The 24,432-nt window shown below is 38.4% G+C and overlaps 1 protein-coding gene across 1 annotated transcript in view; it reads right to left on the bottom strand.

Moving 5' to 3' along the window:
- SND1 (staphylococcal nuclease and tudor domain containing 1) overlaps positions 1-24,432 on the bottom strand; it is a 411,934-nt gene that overhangs the window by 221,550 nt on the left and 165,952 nt on the right. Inside the window, exon 12 of the mRNA XM_004741837.3 lies at positions 5,520-5,620. Within this exon, the coding sequence (XP_004741894.1) occupies positions 5,520-5,620 (101 nt within the window). The remainder of the gene's footprint in view (positions 1-5,519; positions 5,621-24,432) is intronic.

Genomic DNA, 24,432 nt, shown 5'->3' with positions numbered 1-24,432 from the left:
AACAATAAACTGAACTTTGTAAAGTTCACTAATGGTAAAACTTAATATAACAAAATTGGGGGTTAAAGGAAGGAATAGTGAAAACATTCAAAAATATTCATCTTTCGGGGCACCTGGGTGGCTCAGTGGGTTAAAGCCTCTGCCTTCAGCTCAGGTCATGATCCCAGGGTCCTGGGATGGAGCCCCGCATCGGGCTCTCTGCTCAGTAGGGAGCCTTCTCCCCTCCCCCATCTCTACCTGCCTCTGCCTACTTGTGATCTCTCTCTCTCTGTCAAATAAATAAATAAAATCTTAAAAATATATATATATTCATCTTTCATATAAGGAAGCTAAAAGAAATAAATCACAGTTAAACATTTTTTAATTAGTAAAATTAATTTATAAAGCTGTAAGGATAATTGTCCAAAAATTAAAAAGCAGACACGGCTGAGAAGTGAGCATCTATGTTTCCATGGGAGCATCTGCGGGAGGCAATGGTCCAGTCAGTGACATAAATAATGTCTCCGTACTTCCTCAGATGCTAAAAGAGCATCTTCAGGATGCTGTAGGCAGCTCTAAGTAAGAACACTAGGTCCAGAAAATTGGGTTTCAAGAGGCCACTTTCTTCCTATGTTTAGCTTGGAAGTGAGATACTAGTATGTTTTAAAATTTAAAAACTTGAGAGACAGGAGGTTTGGCCTGATTGTGAAAGCCTTAAAGCTATAGAAAAACACTCAAGCCAGAAAAACTAAAGATTGTAGGACACTTATTCCTACTGTGGCAGAGAAAAACCAAATGAGGATTCAAAAAGGATTATTCTAGAAGAAGGACTAGACCTGACTTCAAGCTTCAGTCACTTTTAGAAGACTTTAGGAAAGAAGTATTCCTGCAAACTGGAACTAAAGAAAAAGAAAAAAGAAGCAGAAGTCTCATTCCTTGCAAGTGTGATTGTCTGGTTTACATAAATATAATACAAGACAAGCTCTATCTATGAAGAATCCAAAGAGACACAAAGAAAGTTTAAAAGGATGGCTTTGAGGCTACTGGATGATTGTCATTAGAACAAAGAGGTAATGAAGATGTCCCAAGTCCAAAAGATCTTTGACAATACCTCTGGGAACAAGGCCCCATACTAGTGTGGGCATCAAGGCAGCAGACAGCAAAAGGGCAAGGCAGAAAAGCAGTAGAGCAAAACACGGTTTCAAAAAGAATGTTAAGGGGGAAAAAATCCACCCCCCAAAATAGGACATTGTACAAAAACAGGCATTTTCTAATTGTTCCTGTCCTACAGTTTCATCTCTATGCCATTTCTTCCCCAGAACAGGTCATGCCAATGGTCTCCTACCATTGTGAAATACTTCACATGAGAAACACTGGGAAAATATCTTAAGTGATACTGTATCTGCTGGATCTGTTAGAATTTTCCAGGGCTGGAATGGCACTAAGTGTGAATGTGAGTATATGAGGTTTCACCCTCAAGTTGTATTTTTTAGGTGCCTCCTTATAAATGTGAGCAAATTTTCACACCTTTCTTTAAAAAGGTGACATGCAGAAAGAGTGAGCAACCAGTTAATACATTATAATATGGGTTTGCCAAATTGGAGCTCCAAGTAATTGGGAAGTCCAGCACAAGAAAAGGTCACCCCAGAAAAATCTCACTCTTCAAGAAGGCTCTGACAATAAAGAAAGAACGAGATTTTAATCACTGAAGCTAATTACATAGAAGACTAAATCACAAGAAGAGTTATTTAAGTGTCTTAAATACAATAAAAAGTAATTAACAGGAAGCGCCATCTTGACAGCTTCATGTCACAAACCAAGCCTAAAAGGCTCAGCTAATTCCCAGCCCGGGACCCAGAGAAGGAGAAACAACTCTAAGTTTGATCTTTTTATTTTTTTATTTAAACTGTTTTGATTAACAGATAACAACTCTTGCCAACTCTACAGTGAAGTTAATCAAGAAAAAAATTTTAATCTATTAGAAGGATGATGAATCTCGTTTTCATTGATTCTCTAGAGGGCAAGAGATAGGAACAGAAGACTGTCACACAAGAGGTGCCTCACAGAGATCCTGTGACTCAACTCCCTCCCCTACACACCAAAAAGAAAAACAGAAGGACTAGACTGAACCCTAAACGAGGGCAGAGCGAATTCACACACTTTGACACGTGAAATACACCAAAAAATGTGCTCTGAAATAACTGCAAGAGACTCCACCTCATCCGCCTCCCCCGCCTGGTTAGCCTGTGATCAGCAGCTCCAGAGAAGCTTTCCGCAGCCAGAGGAGCCTAGCTTATCTCAACAACAGGAAAGCCTCTAGATGCTGTAACAGCCTGTATTTTGGTATACAAGCCTACAGAGGATGATAGGCATAATTTGTATCAGATGACTTCTTAATTCTACATTTCTACAAGCTTGAACACAGACGGCCTTTCAGAGAGCTGATGCATTATTACTAAAGGAGCTCTCCGAAATGACCTTCCCTGAACTGACCTGTACATTCTAGGATTTTACCCGATGCTGGTCCGAGGGACTGAGGGCCACCAGACCTGTGCACTTCTGTCCCAACCTGCTGGGCCATTTCTTTCTGTCCTCATAACTATTTATACTGGTTGTGCTTGTTTTTTTTTAATTATGTACTCCATCAAATATTTTTATTAATAACTGAAATAGAAGTAAACACAAAAAGTGTGTTTATGAAAACAGATGAGTACTACTAAAAGGTTTAATAAGATGAATGGCTTTAAAATGGCTGCGAAATAAATGAGGGGGAGGTAAATCACAGACATCTAGGGTTTCATAATTAGTGTCCTTAAGTACTCATTCTAAAAGGGAAGATCAAATGGTGGATTTACTTTGCCACCATCAAAGATTTGGAAATATATGTATATTTTTATGTTTAAAATGAAATGAAAATATTTTAGATTAAAAAAATCCCTTCTCTAGACAATGTTTTTGAATAATTAACCATTTCACTCAGAAAGAAGGCTGTTAGTATATCTAAATTCTATTAGCTGAGTATTTGAATGTTATTTATTCATACAACTTTTTTATAATATTATTTGGAATGATTTGCAAAAGGACAGAAAATTCAGAAGAATAAAAACAAAATCAAGGCAAAGGGAAAAGTAAAGAGAAGCTATGAGTAGGAATAGAACATAAAAAGTGTAAGAAGCATTAAAAGGTTCATCTTCCAGAAACATCCTATCCTTGGCAAGGATGTCCCAATAACCAAGCAAAAAGGGAAAACTATCCAATACAATTTCTCCAGTACTGATTATATAATAATAAAATCAGGGATCAATAGAAACAACTGTCCCAGTATTCCCTGTTATGCTTCACAAAAGGATGCAATATAATAAACAAATAATTCAAAAACCTACTGAAACTCCAACCATATGTTGAATACTGAGACTACAACAGGGAATATAAGTGACAGGGGAGCTTATGGTCCAGTGAGAGTTTGTCTCAAAAGTATCCATAAATCTCAGTTATTTCTCCTGAAGGCAGCCTAGCAGTTGCTTCACACAGTTTAGTAGAAAAAACTCTGTGAAGAAACTCATCATGCTTCCCAAGCACCTTGCTAGGCTGGTCTAATCAAGGGGACAATTTAGGTATCTGGAAGAATCGATATCCTGGTAAATACTTTGGTTTAATAATACCAAAATAATATTCCTTATAATCCAGTTATAACAACTGAGAGGTAGAGAGAGGTCAAGGTTACCACCTGACATGAACCTGAAATACAGATAGTCTATGCTGTCAGTTAAGACCCATCAACTTGTGTTAACCAACCAAACTGAAAAAATGATTGATACCTTCTTATGAAGGCTTGAGAACCTGACCAAAACCTTGGCTGCACAGAGAGCCACCTAACCTCTGCAGAAAGGACTGCTAGTCTGAAGAAGTAATCTCCATTAAAGCCAAGATCAACACAGTAGAAAACTCCAGGTTTCATGGCATGGAGCATGCCCACAACACTCTACTATGGAATTCTTAAATGAACTGTTTCAAACTGCCCTATAGAAAGAAAAATCTCTGTAACACACTCAAATTATGCAAATTTTAAATAGTGTGCATTTACTTTAAGAGTAGACCTCAGTGGTAACTAAATGAAATAACCTACTCTAGTGGATTGTCAAACATGGGTGGAAACATCTTGCAAAAATAAAGATGTGGATTTTTAGAGTACTAACACTTGTTTTTTACTAGCAAATTAGATAGCAGGAGCAGTTATTTACTGACAGGACTCCTTGTTTGTGACAGTTAAAATTTTAATATACAGGAACACTAACTTCCCAGCTCTCCATGATAGAGTAGCATGCATCTAGCTCCTGAGAAGTACTGCAAAATGGAAATAATCATTCGTGCAATTTACACAGACAGAAAAATGACCAAAATATGGCCTAATCCCTCCCTTGTCAAAAATATTAACTGATTTGTCAAGATTCTGCTTCTAATAAAGCGTGTCACTTGTGATGGTATTAAGGTAGTGACAACAAAAGCCTGTATTGAGTTCCTCTTCACAAAGTCTCACTGTTGTGTGAACAGTAAGGTTTATATAAATACAGGAGTGCTAACAGTGACCAAAAATAGTTATTGCCGAAGTGTGACAGTGCGAATGAACAGGAAAGGTTCTTCTTTGGTACCAGAGCTTCTGGAAGGTAAATTAGCTGCTAGAGCCTCTCTTTCCTTTCAGAGGCACACAGCAGCTTAAAGGGGTTTCTCATAATGCGCTCCATTGTACTTTCAGTAAGACAATCCCTGTTTTGATGGGAAACCTATTCTTTTCTTCCCCTCCACTATGCCCCCTTAAAAGAGAAGAAAAATACCAGTTTGGTAACAAACAGCATTTAAGATTGTTAACTAGAAATGGAAACAATGATCATGCTGGTATATTTTACACAGAGTAAGAACTGCTACTGGGGACTGACTGACTGTTTTAATATTCATTGTGGTAGCATGCCCCAGCGGGCTGCAGGCTTCCTCCTTCCCCTGTCAGATACCTCCCTTGAAAGACTGTTCATCAACCAAGTTCCCAAGGGACTCTGGAATAGAACAGGATATAGCTAGTATAAAAGAGAAAGGCCCCATCATCTATTGACAACATACATCCATACAAAGAAAATGTCCAACGAACCCTTCTCCCCCTGCCCTCCCTTTTTTCGTATGTGTGTGTGTATGTGTGTGTGTGTGTCTGTCTATAATTCAACTTCCTAAATTAACGTGCAGATAATTCTTCCACCTAATGTTGGATAGTACCTAGGGCCTGACAATAAATGGCATTATTAATAGTAATAATGTATGCTACATAGTGCCAAGCACACAGAGCCCAATAAATCTTAAACAATAATGAAAGAATATGATTAGCTAATGAATGATTATAAAATGCTTTGCAAATATAAAGTGCTACACAGACATAATAATTAAGAAGCACTGTGTTAGGAGCAACAGAAAGCAAATCAGGGAGAAAGAAAGGAGAGACGTGACTGAGGACAACTTGCAGCTCTGGCTGAGTCCCTGCTGGCCAGAACACTCACATTCCTCCAATGGTGACAGTGGCACATGTCCGCTCTGAAAAGGCAGGCACCGTCTCCGTGGCTGGGCTGGCCGGTCTAATGTAGTCCACAGTCACATTGACCTGCAAATAAAGAATCACGGGAGTTAAGGTTGAGAGTTTGCAACACAGCTCACTAGCAGCTATATGTGCCTGCCCAGTTGTGAAAGATCACCTCACCCATTTGGATTTTCTGCGCCAAACATTTTAAAAAACAAAAGCCGAAAGACAGCTGAACCCCAGACTGGGAAAAAATATCTGCAAATGTCTTATCTGACAGAGGACTGTTCACCAAAATATGCAAAGAAGTCTTAAAATTCAACAGTAAGAAAATGAACAACTGATTTAAAAATGGGCTGAAGATCTGGACATCTCACCAAAGAAGGCCTTCAGAGGGTGATGATGTTCTCCATCGTGTAGCACTGGGGAAAAAGAAATTACAAAACTACAGCACTACAACTATGCTGGGGTGGTCCACGTCTAAACACAGACAACAAACGCTGGCGTGGGTATGCGGCAGCAAGGACTCTCATTCATTGTTAGTGTGAATGCAGAACAGTGCAGCTACTTTCAAAGCCAGTTTCGTGGTTTCTTATAAAACTGAACATATTTTACCATACACACCTCGGTATTTATCCAAATGAGCAAAACTTATGTCTATACAAAAACCTGGATAAGCGTGTTTACAGCATCTTTACTCATAACTGCTGAAATCTGGAAGCAACTAAGTTGTCCTTCAGCAGATGAACATACAAACACACTGTGGTACATCCAGACACTGAAGTATTATTCAGCACCAGAAAGAAATGAGGGGGCGCCTGGGTGGCTCAGTCACTAGACGTCTGCCATCGCCTCAGGTCATGATCCCAGGGTTCAGGGATAGAGCCCTGCATCAGGCTCCCTGCTCAGTGGGAAGTCTGCTTCTCCCTCTCCCACTCCCCCTGCTTGTGTTCCCTGTCTCGCTGTCGTATAAATAAATAAACTCTTTTAAAAATTTTTTTAAAAAAAGAAGAAATGAGCTCTCATGCCAAAAAAGACTTAGAGGAACCTTAAACGCCTATTGCTAAGAGAAAGAAGCCAACCTGAAAAAAAGGTACATATTGTATGGTTCCAATTATGTGACATTCTGGAAGAGGCAAAATTATAAAGAATGAGAACAGCAGTTGCTGGGGGTCAGGGGAAAGAGAGATGGATGAACAGGAAAAGCACAGGGGATTTTTAGGGCAGTGAAACTATTCTGTTATTAGACAATAATGATGGACACATGCCATTATACATTTCTCAAAACTCAGAGAACACAGAACACTGAGAGTGAACCCATTTAACTATGGACTTTAAGTGGTGATCTATCAACATAGGTTCATCAATTATAACAAATGTACCATCCTGGTAGGGGCTGGTGACAGTGGGGGAGGCTGCACTTGTGAGGAATGAGGGCATAAATGCGAACTCTCCACTTTCTGTTCGATTTTGCTATGAACCTAAAACTGCTCTAAAAATTTAAAAGACTGATACCAAAAGAGAAAGACAAATGGCCGGACATTTAAGGTCCCACGGATATTATACTTGACAGAAAAGAGGTTGGCAATATTCCTGTAGGACTCCTAGATAACATTATGTAGAGCAGTTCTTTAACCTTTTCAGACTCCTTTGAAGATCTGTTTTTTAAAAATATGAAATGCCTCTACAGAAAAACTGCGTGTTATTTCAGTCTACCATAACTTTTCCAGAACCAAGTTAAGAAACATCAAGGAAAACAAACAAGATGACAGTCACAAGGATGCTCGGGACTGGTATCACAGTACATAAATAAAATGACACAGCTAACCACATCCAGTGCCAGTTTAGTTGAAGGTAGGAAGTTTGGAGAAAAGTAACGACTGAATGGGCCAGAAAAACTTTAAATTTCAAATGAAGAAAGAATAGGTGTACAAATAGGTTAGGAAGCTAGGAACCTAAAATGAGAAAGCTGTCGAATCCTAATATACAATATAAGGAGATGGGCATACCGAACAATGAGCTTTCTTTATGAAAACATTTAAGAAGGAACAAGTATGTAGTATCCATTAATAAACATGCAGTGTCTGTTTCACAGAATTAAGGTATGTGGCTCGTTTTGGCCATGGCCAAGGCTTACATATCTGCATGGAAGAAAATACACTAGATCAAGCATCCTGAAGCCATCCTCATAGTCAAAGTCTAGAACCTCATTTTCTAAACATGTCTTTAGTTCCCACTGATCAGCTTAAAGACAGCATATGGAATAGACATCAAGTTCAGCCACAGTGCTGGTGAGCACGATTAAAATCCTTTCAAACTGTCTGTTCCTCAAAAACTCATTTTAAAATGAATACAAAAATTTTGAAAAGGACAGCTGCCTCAAAATTTGGACTGTCAGATCACTCATTTGAACACTCCATCTAATCACGATTTAAAAGCAACAGGGAGCCCTATCACAGAGAAAGCCAGTTAAGGACTGAAGGTAAGGTAAATTATGAGAAGTACTGACAGAACACAAGTCAGACAAGAAGAAAATATACAGAAGACCCTTAAAGTCAGATATATTCACTGAAATTGTTGCTAGGTCTCATTGACTTGTCTAAAGCTAAGGAGATGGGTACCTTTGAGGGATATGATCAGACTAGGAGAAGGGATGAAATTTAACAACTAGGCCCTCCTTCAGTAAGGTTTTAATAGTTTCCCTGTATGCAGGGACATAGTTTAATAGTTTATTAGTTTATTAATTTAATAGTTCCCCTGTATGCAGCCAGAGTTAATACAGGCCAAAGACAGAGCAAGGAAATAGAGGGGCTACAAACAGAAGCACAGCTGACTCAAATTCCTAGGAGAGGAAAAGCTTGTCCCCAAGTTACCTGCAGTGACACATCCTGGAACTCTATACCCTGGCAAGGCCCTACAACTAACTTATAGAAGCAGGAAGAGAGCCAGGAGAGCACATGGAAATCTGTTTAACTCATGGCAAAATCACACAGGAAACTAGCAGTGTACAGGAGCTAAACCTCAAGGGTGCCCACACCATGGAATGTAAAGGAATTTAGGGTTAAGTTTAAAAAGGGCATAGCCACAGAATATGGTGGACTGGGGGCATTTGGTGTGAAGCCAAAAATTATATGGAACTGAGGAAAGAGGTCCACATATCTGTGCTCTCACCTGATCCAGCTCAAACCCACAGTTCTACTCCATTGGAAACATTCTTCCTTGCTTAAAAATAAACTATGAATCTCAAGGTTACCTTGCACCTGCTAATACCAAGCCTCTACCTCAGCAGACAGGAGAGTAGGATAGTAGCTCTTCAGTGCAAATACACTGCACAGAGTAACATTAGCTCTTACACAGAGAGCATTAGTTCATCCAGAAGACCAAGTGAGTAATGGTGGCGATGAAGATGGTAGTGGTGGTGGGAGGGTAATGGTAATTAACAAAAATGAATACATGACCATCCTCCAGTTCAGAAGGAGAAAAGACACCCTATTCCAAAACTGATTTTCAGGAAAATAAGTGGGAAGACCAAACAAACAAAACTTCAATTTTCACTAACCTAAAGAATCAGTTACATTCATCTCCCAGTTAATTTCTTCCATTATCTAGGAAAATAACTGAAAGTAAGAGATTAAAAAAGAGCTCTCTGGGGAGAGAACATTATTAAAGTAAATTTCAAATACAAATGAGGCCCTGAGAACAGCCCACAGCCAAGACACACACCTGCAAGTAGCCACGACAAACCAAGAATTAAAGTCATTGTATAATTAGCATTTATGTCCCTCTCCTGTGGATTCTGAGATCTGTTTCTCTACCTTGCAGCCATCTCTAGATACTCATCACTGACTTGTCAATCACTTAAAAAAGAGCCACAATTTAACTAGTTTCAATTAAAACTGTAAATCTTAGCAAGGTCTTTGAATAATTGATAACTACTTTTGTGCTTATGGGTTACCTACATACAGAATGGCAGGAATTAAAAAGTAGCAGTTGATGCAGATAGTTTCCTCACTTATCAAGCAAAAATACTCCTGGAAATGTTTAGTACACAAGTATTTTACATGTATATAACACAAAGACAGGGCCTGATCTCTGATCTCTCTTTACAGCAATGACCCCAAGGAGCCCTGGACTCTTGCTTAGTTCCACTTGTCATTCTCTCACAGAAGAGTCACATCCCATCTTTGGGTCTCACTTTTTCACCTGGAAAATTTAGAGCACTAGACTAGAATTTTACAGTATCACTAAACTCTCGAATTCCAAGACAGCCAAATATGGCGCATTATATGGCATTTTCTTAAGCCTCTGTAATTCCTACCTTACATTTACAATATACTGGAACACACAGATTGTAAATTCCAGGAAAAGGCAGGTCATGCCTTTTACTAACACTGTCGTCACAGGGCCTGTACAGGAGTAGCTGGGTATACGTAAATACCTGTTGCATGTAACCAGGAGCCCTTTCAGACATAAAATCCTAAAGGACACCTTTGAAATGAGAAGGATCAATTTTGAGAACTACTTTGTCAAGCTGTTGACCTTTCCACTGTTTTATATGACAAAAATGTATTTATTTAAAAGAGAGGGGAGAGGAGTATTTTGAAATCATGATAAAATTTTAATCACAGCCATTCCTGTAATAGGTTGAATAAGCAAAATACATGTAATTTCCTATATTATTTATTTCTCAAACACATTTTTCAGAGAAAAAAAAAGGTAGAGGGCAATGTAATTTGACCTATCCTTGGTCCACTAGATTGTAGAGTATTCCTTTCAAGGACCTTGCAGAGAAATGAAGATGAAAACGTAAGACCAAATTTCTATCAAATCTCTTATAAAGCATGGAAGCAATTTAGTTCAACAGAATAGCTTTAGGCCACACCTAAAGAACTGTGAGCATCTATGGATGGATATTCTTCATCCAACTGATCTCTCAAAAAGCAAAACTACCAAAGAACTTCATAGACTTTATGGTAGTGATGATAATGAAATGACAAAATGACAAAATCTGAACCGTGTATAAAGGACAAGGAAGGGAGGAAAAAACAACTGCATATCCACAATATTTCCAGGTCACAGCCTGAGTTTAGTATTAATGTAACTAGGGCTGTTATGTAAGGCTATTTTGCATAAGCATCATATAATCCCACCCACTATTCCACATGGCCAATCATAAATTCACTAGGAGCTGTAATAAATACCCTGCCTCTGGAAATCAGCTTTTAAATGATCCATCACTCTCATAACAGAATTTCCAGGTAGTTATGAAAAGCTTCTGTGTACCCCAGAAAAGACAACATCGCCGTCTGGGCAAGTCCAGCTAATGCACCCAGAAGACAAAAGTAAGTAGAACAAACTATTTTACACAGCTTAAATAAGAGCATGGACTCGAGCCCACCAGGCTGCAAGGTTTAGTTCCCAGCAATTCTACGTAAGAGCTGTGTGAGCTTTGATAAGTTACCTAACTCCTCTGTGCTTCAGTTTAACATGGATAACTCTGCCCATCTCACAGTTGTAGGAAGAAATGCATTAATATACACAAGGCATTTAGAACAGAGCCAGACTCAGAGTAAGCTCTATGTGTCAATTATATTTAGATAAACATGCACTGATTTTCTTAGAGAGCCGGGCACAAAGTTAGTACTAAATAAATGTATGTGAGATAAATAAGTACATGAATACATACATATATGCAAAAATAAGATGCATGTTGACTTAAATCATTAGACTACTGAAATCATTAGGTAGAAAGACTCAATTAAATACACTTTTCTCCTTAAGGAGCCACAGCAAACAAGAATATGTACTTCATACATATTCATCCCAACTTAGAGATAAGTGGGGCTTATTTTAAAAAAATGATACACTATTTAGTATTTATTTATACTTTTTCTAGATTAATTTTGTAGGTACCAGTTATTGAAGATTTTATTTACCAAAGATAATTAAAGCAGAGTGTGGGAATAATCTCAATTAATAGGTTAACTAAAGATACTTCAAGAGGATACTCCTTGCCTTACTAAATCAGGAAGACAATGAACAAAGAGACCAAGTCTCCACTTATCTGGACAAAACAGGACCTTCCAGAATACTCCTCAATATTTATGTATGCTTAATCTTTCTTCTCTGCTAAAAAGCACCTTACGTATTAATTTAAAAATATATACATCGCATATTTTTACATTTTCAAACAAATCTTAATTACCCATTCACCTAGATACAGGATGAGCTTCAAAACAGCTGCTGAGGAGGGCCGCTTGGTCCTGCTTCTGGGCATGTGCTAATCTTACCTCCTAGCCAAGCCAGCTAGCTACTCAGATACAAGCCTCGTGGAGCCACTCAACCCCCACAACAGGACATCACATGTACCTCTCCCTAGACAGCATGGGGTCACAGGAAGACCATGAGTCACAAATGAGAGCAACATACGACATTCGTATTTTCTATTAGCAACATTGAAAAGGGAAAAACAGATGAAATTATTTTTAGTCTTTCCTATTTAACTAAAAATGTCAACAAATAACAACATGAGAAAGGTACTAAGATTATTTTTCCTTTGATACAAAGTCACTGAAATCGGTGTGCTTGCTGTGGGTCTAGCGCGTCTCCATCCAGACCGCACACCTTTTAAGTGCTTGGGAGCCACCTGCTGCTCTGGTCACCACCTGGGACTGCGCACATCCAGACTCTTCCTTCAGGCACAAGAGTCTTAGCGTCATCCTCTCTTATAGAAGCCTACCTATTGTGATTCTAACTTTCTCCATTTCTTCCTGGGAGCTTCTGCTATCTTCTCTTAAGAATTCCCTGTAAACACTCTGAAACCAAATAGGAACAAACATCTTATGAAAAACCAGGTATGAAAAATAAAAAAGTTTATCCTTCATTATCTTAAAAAAAAAAAAAAATCTGGGGGTGCCTGGGTGGCTCAGTGAGTTAAGCCTCTGCCTTTAGCTCAGGTCATGATCTCAGAGTCCTGGGATCAAGCCGTGCATCAGGCTCTCTGCTTAGCAGGTAGCCTGCTTCCCCCTCTCTCTCTGCCTGCCTCTCTGCCTACTTGTGATCTCTCTCTCTCTCTGTCAAATAAATAAATAAAAATCTTAAAAAAAAAAAAATGTTACTGGACTTGACCAGAAAGCTTTGGAATTTTCAGTTCCTAAAAACAATTTTGGATGAGACACTAAATTTGTACAAAGGGAAAAAAAATTCCTTTAATTTATGACTATCACTGTAAAATATATTCTGTTCTGTATTTGATGAAGATACTTTTCAATCACTTCTATCATTCCAATGGCCAAGTTTTATTTATTCTTGATTTGCTGGCATAATTCTAGAATTCTTTATCTTAGGAGTTGGAATTTATTCTACTGGATGGATGGTGACTAGAAACTCAGGTTAATGAAATACATACTTTCGTAGTGATGATGAATACTTCTGCTGAGTATTGATTGTTATTATTAGAAAGAAATTGAGCAATTGGTGGATGTGAACTATTTATTTTTATAACCACAATCAAAAAGCTGAAATTTATGTTTCATTAGGATATCACTGAGCTCAGATCTGTCTTAAAACAATTTTTACAGAATGCCAAACCGGGGAACGTAAGCAATTTATAGATAATGGACAAAAAATTATACACCTACACTGCAAAGATAAGGAAACAAACGAATCCTACCTTCTTACTTCTCCAATCCAGCCTTGGTGTACTGTGTAACAACCCCCCCAACTTTGAAATCACTGTAATTAGGTGCTAAGGCTGGTTGTTTATTCACATATATTTATGTTGCTCTCACCCATCTATAATCACCCTTTCCAACTCCCCCAGAGTCAGAACTATTCTGAGCATATTCTAGTTGCATCAATGGAATGTTAACCTATGGTGCTTACAAACCTCTATAAGCGCAAAGGCAAGGAGCATTTTTATTTGATGTATTTCTGACAAAATGAACTCCTTACCCCCCACCACCTTGCTGGATGGGCAGATGCTTTTATCTGTTTTGAGAGGAAAGGTAGAAATCCAGCTTAACACAGGGCCTGTGGAGATGCTGAGAGTCTCTACTAACATTAAGCATTCGTTTAAGTGGACATCACTGCTTCCTGATAAACATTCAGTTTGGTAAATATTTAATTAAAAGCATACACAGGCATGAGATCCACAAATACATGTGAAACATTTTATATAAGGACCCATTAGAGACTGGCAAAGATTGCTAGAAGTAGTGACTTGACAACCATAACATTAAAATGGTCTCCAAATATTCCTTAGTTTATGTATGAGGTAAATAATGGCACATATACAGTTTCGAAAACACAGCTCTGACAATTGAAAATATTTCAAGTAAATCTGATAAGGATCACAGAAAAACAGAGACCACTATATGAAAATAACTGCATAGCTGCCAATATTTTCATTAATCCTCTAGAATCTTCAGTCCTTACAAGCATGCAAATATATATAAAAAGTATAATCTGTGTTTGCATGAATGCTCCCTCATCTTATTCATTACCATAACATGGTGTGACTCATTCCAATACCTAATTATAATAGTGAGGCCCCACAAGTAATACTGGAAACTGCCCCTTGTGTCTCCCATATGGTCCTTCTTACTCCTCATCAGAGCTGCCATCTCCCACTGCTTTCCTCCAGAGGATGGAAGTTGCGCGAGGGTCTTTTTTTCTCCCCTATACAAGTGTCAGTCACAGGCATCTGTGTCCAAAATTTCCAAGGTCAGCAGCAGTCAGGGGAAATTAAATCATTTCATCCAGAACTCTCCCTGGAGGAGTTCCAGCCACACAAGCAGCACAAATACACAGAGATCCTTATGTCTTTGTGTAGAATACACACAATGTCACTCAGTCTTTAAAACAGCAGTCATAAAACGGAGAGGCTCAGGGATATGAAGAAAGAGGATTTGCTTAATGGCATCTGAGAAGAAGAATTACTGGGGGAAAGGGGGATATTATTAAGACATGGATAAAAACAAAAATTATATTTTCTCTGCAAATATATGCCAGTCTATGAAGAAAATGTCTCCTCTTACCAAAAGGCCAAACAGGGGAACTTAAGCAATAAAGTGGGGGCTAACGTATTCACCTTGTCAAGAGTTCCAATAAATCCTTATTGCTCTGGGGGCCAAGTGTTGCTTGGGTGAGCAAAGCCAGTAGAGAAAAGCCATCCTGCATTCACTACAGTTCAAAGCACACCCTTTTCTCCAGCATGCCCATGAGCTGGCATTTAGAAGTCACTCAGACAAAGGGAATACATATTCAGGTAAATTAACTAAAGGGGTGAACTGGACTAAAAGAAGTGTATCATCATGCTCTGTAAGGAGAATTAGGAAGGAACATATAATAATTCTTAAGGAATGTCTGCCAATGGCACAAAGAAAAATAGCCAAAGGATATAGCTCTTCTGTACTTATACAAAATATTCTTGGTTTTGATGCAAAGAAAAGATTGCAAGACAAACAGATGTTAACATCATAGGTCTTTCTTCCTTTAGATAGATCACCCTCTCCCTGTATTTCACAGAGAAGACAGAGGCCTACTAAATGAAACGAACGAAGTTCCTTGATCAAAGGTACAGCGTGCACACAGCAATAACATCTAAGGTCAATGCCTGAAACTACACACAGAGCTTGATCAAAGACCATCCTGCATGGCATCTGTGTGTCCACCTCCAAATCCAGGTCTTTTGACTTGTATGCAGCCACTGTTTAAAAGAATCAAAACAACCCCCCCCCAAAAAAACCAAAAAGCAAAACAACAAAAAACAGTTTATATGCATACAGTCAACTCCCCACCCCACAAATACATATTTGGAAACCAGGTGAACATAGAAATGGATGGTAACCCTATGTGAAATGTATTACTTACATACCTAACAGCCTAAATTTAGGCAGCTATATGGAGAAATCTGCTCCGAGACTCCTGGTTCCCCAGTCTCCACTGCTAACCCTTCAGACACAGGAAGCAGAAAAATTGCTCAGATTCTTAAAACTAAATAAATAAATAAATAAAAAACAGAACTACCATAAGAACCAGCAATTCTACTTCTGGGTATCTTCAATTGAAGGAGCACCTGGGTGGTGCAGTCAGTTAAGGGTTTGACTCTTGGTTTGGGCTCAGGTGGTGATCTCGGGGTCATGGGATGAATCCCCACTCAGCGTGAGGTCTGCTTAAGTTTCTCTTCCTGCCTCTTCCTCTGCCCCTCCCACCCCGCTCCGCACACAAACACTTCTCTCTCTCTGGTAAAAAATAAATACATCATTTAAAAAAAAAAAAAAAAAAGGACAGAAAGCAGGGCCTCAGAGATATTTGTAACCCATGTTCACAGCAGCATTACTCACAATAACCAAAAAGTGGAAGCAACCAAAAGGCTTACTGATGGATAAATGGATAAACAAAAAGTGGCGTATGTCGTATATACACGCAATAGGATACCATGGCCTTAAAAAGGAAGGACACTGACACATGCTATTACTTGGATGAACCTCAAGGACATTATACTAAGTGAAATAAGCAAGTCACAAAAAGAAATACTGCATGAGTCCATTTACATAGGGTATCTAGAGTAGTCAAACTCAAAGAAATAAAGCAGAATGGAGGCTGCTAGGGGGCTAGAGAGAGGAGGGAATGGGGAAATGCTGTTAAATGGGTAAACCGCTTCAGTTGTGCAAGATGGAAGAGTTCTGGAGTTTAGTAGTGCTGAGTTATACAATCACATGGTACACTTAAAAATGGTTGTGATCATACATTTTTGTGATGGGCATTTTACCACAACTAAATACATCTTTTTTGTTTGTTTTTTTGCTTAGGATTTTCTACTCATGCACATTCCATTAGGCAGTAACCTAGCAGCAGCAGCCAGGTAAAGGTCAGACAACTCTTATCTCATACCTAGCCAACTCCAGAATCTCAAGAGGATACTCCCATCACATTCCCAGAAAACAGATGTTTACCCAAAGGCAATAATAATGACAAGTTATGTCCAATAACCCACTGAAATAAAGGAGCTGTCTCGGGCGGTCGTGGAGGACAAATTATTCCACCCTTCTCAGGATATGAAATACCTTTATGTATTTTTCTGCTTTCTAAACAGAAGAGTGAATTCAAGCTACATGTCTAGGTACCACAAGTCTAACTAAATGTTGCCTGCTTCACCATTTCTCAGCAGCAGTCATAGAGTAAGACAGATTAATCTACAGCTCATTGACTTCCTATAAATTTGTCAAATAATTTTGGATGTGTTGGTTGTGCTTGGACACATTTCCTCCAGGAGGAATAGACCTCTCTTAGAGATATGAAAGTGTAGATTTAGATTTGGGGGGAAATTTCATTGTGTCCCACCATAATTTTTCCATCCCCCACCTGATTCTCCAGTGGAATCTAATCACTACTGCCCATGCTTTTATCTAATAAGCCTTCAACTTTCATGTGCTTCTCTAAGCACTATTTTCCCACTGTTGGCAGGAATTGGTACAATATCTTTGGAGGTCAAATTGACACTGTACCAACACTTACTATGTAGATGTCCTTTGACCCAGCAATTTCACTTTAAGGAATTTAGTCTATAGAAACAAAGATGTATGTGCAAGGACTCTGTCCTTTGCATTCATGGTAGTTTAGCACAAAAGCATAATTACAAGTTGTGATCTATCTCTCATAGCAGCCCACGAGTTCCAAGTTGGTAGTGGTCATGGCTCTTTTTTTCCACCACTGTATTACCAGCACTTCTCAGTAAACATTCCATGGCTGTTGAAAACAAGGGAGATCTATGCACTCTGTTTTGGAAACATGGCCAAGTAAAAAAGCAAATGTGTAATGGTACATATAATACAATCCTATTTGGGGAAATTCAGGACACAGAAAGATAATCCAGAGGAACATACCTAACAAACTGTAGGAATATACCTACAATTACAGGGTACATTCAGTTCTTTTTACGCCGTGAATTTCCAAGATTAAAATTTGTAAGTTACATTTCGAAGAAGAAAAATAAGATTAAAGTTAAGGGGGAAAATGGATAGTTGCAATAAAAATATAAAGAAGAGAACATGCACCTTTATTCAGAGCAACAACAACAAACTAGCCTGCTCAAACCAGACACTTCAATACTGAATATATATTTACATCACACTAGTTCCCAGGCTGTGGCCAGTGTCACCATTTGGTAGTGTCTGCCAACCAATAAGAATTATGCAGGGCAGGCTAAACACTGTTAGAAGAACACAATCATGAGGGCTTCCGGGTGCCCAGTGGTGTACTGTTTCCATGGCAGGTGGGCATCACTATCTGCAAATGAACTGCCAATCTCACTGTGAGCTGATAATGATGCTGCTGCCACCACCTGCCTGCCATATGTTTTCTCTACCTGTCACGTAACAAGGAACTACATTTTGGCATGCTGGTCACTGACAAGTCCGACACTACTGGTCTATGTTTGTTATACCTAGCTGCAGCCCTTCAGGTAGCTGAGGAACAGTGGATGAAAGATACAAAATATTACTCTACAGACCATTCACTAAGCCCCAGTATTTTGCAGCAGGCTAACCTGCTGTTCTTTTTTTATTCTAAGTCCAACAGTTCGTAGTGTCTGAAGGGCTGCGCCCCATCCCCAGTTCATACCCTGATCCTGTACCCCACTGGTAGAGCGGACAAGGAGGACAGGTTTCCCACTGCAACAAACGGACTTCATTCTGTCTCCCTAAATCATCACAGAATAGTCAATAAAACCTGATGTCAACCCATGGGGTTTCCTTTTTTAGTATAATGTACTGTACAGATCAGCAAAGGCTGTGACATCATGAGCCAAGAACTGGGGGTAATGGACCAATGTCTCATAGAAAATAATATGAAGATAATCAAATACGGTAAAATATGTTTGGTGTGCCAATAAACTGCCACCAGTCACTGCCCTACTATACCTCTAACTCATACATTCCAGTCTGTATCTAACAGAGAATCTCAAAATATAAAGCTTGCTAGCTATACCTAGGCAACAATCTAGTAACTAGTTTCCCAAAAGGAGAGCCAGAGATTTTCAAAACCAAGTTTGGATAACACACAGTGAACATACAAATGGAATCAGTCACACTTTAACCAAGTGTCTTGCATTCCCATTAAAAATGGGAACTTAAAGGTGATTATCCAATAGCACTTTCATGAATTATCAAGTCACTGTGCAAGTATGTATTTCCCTTAATGAGGGGATTCCTCATACATTTCAAGGGCTGCCCCTACTATCCATTACTTAATTCAATGGGTAAAATGTCAACCAGCAATAGCATCAAGAAACAAATACCAAATGCTTCTCATCATTCATTCAGCAGCCATTCCACCAACAGAGAGATGTGCCATTTCATCTCTGAGATAAAATTTACATAAAATTCACCAGTGTAACCATTTTATTTTATTTTTAAGATTTTATTTATTTATTTGACAGAGGGAGATCACAAGTAGGCAGAGAGGCAGGCAGAGAAAGAGGGAAAAGCAGGCTCCCCACTGAGCAGAGAGCCCAGATGTGGGGCCTGATCCCAGGACCCTGAGATTATGACCTGAGCCGAAGGCAGAGGCTTAACTCACTGAGCCACCCAGGCACCCCCAATGTAACCATTTTAAAGTATACCAGTTCAGTGGGTTTTAGTATATTCACAACTCTGTAAACCATCACCATTATCTAATTCCAGAACACTTTCATCACCCAAAAAGAAATCCTCTAGACATTAAGTAGTCACTCCTTGTTCCCTCCTTCCCCCAGCTCCTGGGGAACGTTAATCTACTATCTCCTTGTGTCTGTCTATTCTGGACATTTCACATAAATGGAAACATAGAGGAAGCGGTTCCTTTTGCATATTCTCTCACATGGTATAATGCTTTTAACGTCCATCCAGGTTGTTCCACAGATCAGTACTCGATGTCCTTTTATGGCAGAGTATGTGTACTTACGTGTGTACACCATATTTCATCTATGAAGATACACTTTTTTTTTTTTAAGATTTTATTTATTTGACAGAGAGAGAGAGATCACAAGCAGGCAGAGAGGCAGGCAGAGGGGAAGGGAAAAGCAGGCTCCCTGCTGAGCAGAGAGCAGAGAGCCCGATATGGGGCTCGATCCTGGGACCCTGAGATCATGACCTGAGCCAAAGGCAGAGGCTTAACCCACTGAGCCACCCAGGTGCCCCTGAAGATACACTTTTGAGACTGCAGCCATAATAAGATAAAGTACATGGAGAACCACTTTAATAAGATCTTTTTCTAGTAACAATAATCTTGCTTTTTGTAATACCATGACGTGCCTTGAGAATCAGCTGAGAGAGCAACTGATGGCATATGCAGAAGATTTACCATTAACCAACACAGGGAAGCCCTCTGAATCAAATCATATAAGATAATGATTTTAATCCCCTCATCTACCCAGTTCAGGGAACCTCAGCCAAATCCATCTTTTTAAAAAAGCCACTCTTTGGTAAGAAGTAAGAATTATTTTGGTGCCTAAGTCTCAGGGGGTGCTCCCTGAGTCATCAACCAATCAAGCAGCTACTTCACAGGAGCACAAGCTTCCTCACAACAGGTCCTTTGGTTAGGACAAACCGTACAGCACCACTGTTTAGACACAGTATGTTTACATACAGTATCTGTAGGTTTACATACAGAGTCTATGTAAAGATTCTTCCCAAAATTACAATCCCTATAGGCTTCTACCCTCTCACCAGCTATGTGTGCTTCTAGTTTTCTCGCACACACAACCCACTTAAAATGAACTGGACCACATTTCAGGATTCAAGGACTCCTCCATCATTACTTGGCCTGTTCGACTACATCCTTGGCACACACGGAAATGCAGCTCTCCCTAATGTGTCATATATGGTAAATTCTATGTGAGTCTTTTCCTACCAGCTGCCCTATACCTCTCCTGCCTCCACCTCTAAGAGTCCACAATGGAAAAACTAATGAGAAATTCTTCCACAGCACAGTAGTGTAGGAATAAACAGAAAGATCCAATGAACCCTTCTCCATAATTTGGCATGGAAAGAATTTTTGTCCTTGTGCCACTAAAGAAAAATCTCTCTCTCTCTTTTCTCATGAGATGTCATCTCATCCACAAGACAGTTGGTTTACTCATCAGGTATTTTTGAGTTATAAAGTAATCTGTTCATTAACAGACCAGCCTAACAACACAGTGATGATATTTAAAATATTCTGTCAAATACAAAATTACCACACAAGTTTAGACAATTTCATGGGAAATAAGAACACAGTCAAAACTTCTAGCAGCTCCTGAGACAACTACCAAGATGACACGAGAAAATCAGCAACTGAGGTTTATTGCAATAAGAATTTCTTGCAACCACTGGCCACAATCTTCATGCAAACTACCTAAAAGAGAGACTTCTCAATCTCAAAAGAATCATCTAAAGCCCAATCATTTAAAGAGTACCTTCCAGAACAACGACTAGGTATAAGAAATAGAAATCAAACTTACTATGTTAGAAAAATATCAAGCAAAACTGCTACATGTATATGTACATACATACACACATACACACAAGAAATCAAATAGCAACTAAATAAATATATTAAAGAACAACACTGAAATTTCAAGTTAATTAAGTGCTGAAACAGAAAAGATGGGTCCATAGTAAGATCCTTATTTTCACTGTAAAAGATAAACCAATATGCATAGATATGTTTAGTTTAAATAAACTGATGGGGGCACCTGGGTGGCTCAGTGGGTTAGGCCTCTGCTTTTGGCTTGGGTCATGATCTCAGGGTCCTGGGATCGAGTCCCGCATTGGGAACCTGCTTCCCCCCCCTCCCCATCTGCCTCTCTGCCTACTTGTGATCTCTCTCTCTCCCTCTGTCAAATAATTAAATAAAATTTAAAAATAAATAAATAAATAAACTGATGTGTTTATAAATATAATGTACAAAAGAAATGGTTATAACTGACAGAAGGTTATAAATAGAAATGCTTTATCATATCTAATAAAGTGAGTATTCTTAGTGACTGACATATGCTAACATTCCTACAAGTAAACATCATGATAAACATAATTTAGCAAAGAAATCAGTAAAATATTCAATGATAAGTATGGGTTCAAAAGTATAAAAAAGTCCCTTAATTAATAAGAGAGTAGGCATGTTTGAGATACTTTGATCTGGAGCAAACAGGGTATTGATCTAATAGGCAACTCCCAAATATAACACATTTTTAATAATTCCACAATTTATTAGTAGTCCATCAATATCTGTAAGCAAGAGCCCCACCCCTTTCTTCATTTTTGCTTCTCTTGAACACTGGGGGAATACTTTTTTTTAGCTGCTTGGAAGCAGCTGGGCTGTGGAGCAGAAGGAAGACACAGTAACATCAACAACAGTTACTCACACAAGTTAAATAATATGTCCCCAAAATATGCAATAGTGGCCTTCTGCAATGCAAAATGGCAAAGTCATAGAATCTGGAATTAGGCTAGCTTAGAAAGAGTAGAAATAGAAAATATATCTGTATAGTAAGTTACTTTAAAAAATGATTAAGATTTATATTATATAAAGATTTCATTTTTTAAATTCCAACTCTGCATTAGTTGATTGAGCTTTTAAGGGATAAAGTAAAAGGAATGCCATTTAAAATCAGAATGAAAAGGGACCACAGTTATCCCATAAAGCAAACACATGCCACTACACAAGAGAAAGCAGATTCAGTGGAGTTATATAAATTCTCCAAATTTAAACAGCAATTCAGTGAAAGAGTTACAACTAGATCCTAAATATCAGAGCAAATAAAATCTGAGAGTACAAGAACAGTAATCCACAGTAAAATGAAGCCATTTCAGTAAATTAAGTCTGTTATATGCCTAGAGAGAATTACAGTCTAGGAGGGTTAGCCCAAAAAACTTCCAAATCTGAGTCATTTCAGAAGCTACTCTTAAAATAAATGGATGATACAAAGTAAGTGGCTAAAGGATAGTTTATGAGATGGTTCAGACCGAGACCTCCAGCTTCTGTTATTAACTGTGGTTCCTCCAAAACTACTCGGCTTACAGCTATCCCCACTAATCTACAATACAAGCAAATAAAAAATAAAATTACAAAGACTATTTTGTTGTTACATTGTTTTTAAATACTGAAGAGGACAATAGAAAGTTTAAAAATTAAGCATTAGGGACACCTGGGTGGCTCAGTCAGATAAGCATCTGCCTTTGGCTCAGGTCATAATCCCAGGGTTCTGGGATCGAGTCCTGCATTGGGCTCCTTGTTCAGCAGGGAGCCTGCTTCTCCCTCTGCCTGCTGCTCCCCCTGCTTGTGCCCTCTCTTCTTTTTCTCTCTCTAACAAATAAATATAAATAAAATCTTTTAAAGAAGTTAAGCATTGGAACCAGGCTAAAAGAAATGTAAGGAAAAAAAGAAATAAAATTCAAGTTTGCCATTAGACAATTAAAATCTCAGGAAACACAAAGCTGACTTAATGAGATGAAATGCACACAACTGAAGGGGGAGAAACTAGCACACTTCTTAAATGACCAAATCCTATCTTTAAAAAGTACTCAATACCATCAATTAAAAGACATGGGATGACTCTTCTAAACTTTAGATCCTCTCAGGTATAAAAGTCAGTGATTTTGTATGCTCAGGGAATTGATTTGATTCTGTTATACAGTATACCCTGTTTACTAAAACATAAAACCGCCCTGTCATGGGTCTGAAAACTCAAGATGATTCAATTGGTATAATTAAATGACAGTCATTGAAATTACTACATTAAAAGGTCATTGAAGGGCAACCCTCTTGAGTCCCCTCTCCACCTCAGGAGCTCTGACTATCACTTTTGCTATTGCTCAGTAAGCCCTGCTTTGCTGCCCACCAAATTAATTAATTAATTAATTAAAATAATAAAAAATTATGATTAAAAAAGATCATTTAAGGATGTGAGGGAGCTGTTCAGGTTACACAGTAAATTGAAAAAAATATGGTCAAATAGATTGATTCCAGCAGAAACATATAGAAGTTTTTAAAAATCCCAAAATGTTTACAGTAATTTAAAATACTTTTATTTTTGCTTTATACTTTCCAAACTTATAATGAGTATACACTGAATTTACAGCCAGGAAAAAAAGTAACTAAAGAAGAAAAGCAAGAGATCATCATAGTTAAGGTAGAATTAAAGTAATTATAGGTAACATAATAATAACAAAAATAATAATGTAACATTAGTGACATTCCTGAAAAACAGTAAGCTGCACATCACTGGTAACAGGGGAGACTATACTCTCTCGCTGCATGTAGGTCATTGTGAGGCTTGTAATCAACTGACCAATTTTTATTCAGTGCTCATATATTTTTACCTCCTTATTTTCAAAAATAACTTTCAAATCAATGGTAACCGTAGGACATATCCCTCCCTCCCCTGCCAAAAACACAGATAAAAAAATTTGGCAAATCACAAGCTAAGATGGAAGTCAATGGGGTTATTCACTAGAGGTCTGAAAAGCTTTCAAATTTAAGAACTAAAGGAACAGGATGATAAACCTTAGCAAGATGGTTAGAACTACCCAAAATGAAGACATTTCATTCCTCAATCATTTTTTAAAAATAAACTTAAATAAATAAAAACAGGAATACATAAAGAGATTTGTATCTATGGAAACTACAAAGGAATCCATCCTTTCCTAGCAGTGGGAATGCTAGTTCTACAGAGTAATGACAAAACCAGATAAAGTGCTAAGCACACTGAAAAGGAATAAAGATGAGAATTCACATTCTAGGCCATCTAGCCAAAGGGAATCCTAAACCTAAGTTGGTTTAGTCCTTAAAAGAAAAAGGTTTCTGAAGTTTCAGATAACATGAAGGCAATCACAGAGGTGGCATCTAACACTTGTTCTGTGTCCAAAAACCAAGGA

Source organism: Mustela putorius, unplaced genomic scaffold, assembly GCF_011764305.1.
Source record: "Mustela putorius furo isolate JIRA1106 unplaced genomic scaffold, ASM1176430v1.1 tig00003845_pilon_pilon_pilon, whole genome shotgun sequence".
NCBI classification, from domain to species: domain Eukaryota; kingdom Metazoa; phylum Chordata; class Mammalia; order Carnivora; family Mustelidae; genus Mustela; species Mustela putorius.
Note: the sequence above shows the minus strand (reverse complement) of the source record. Positions and strands in the feature narration are given on the sequence as shown.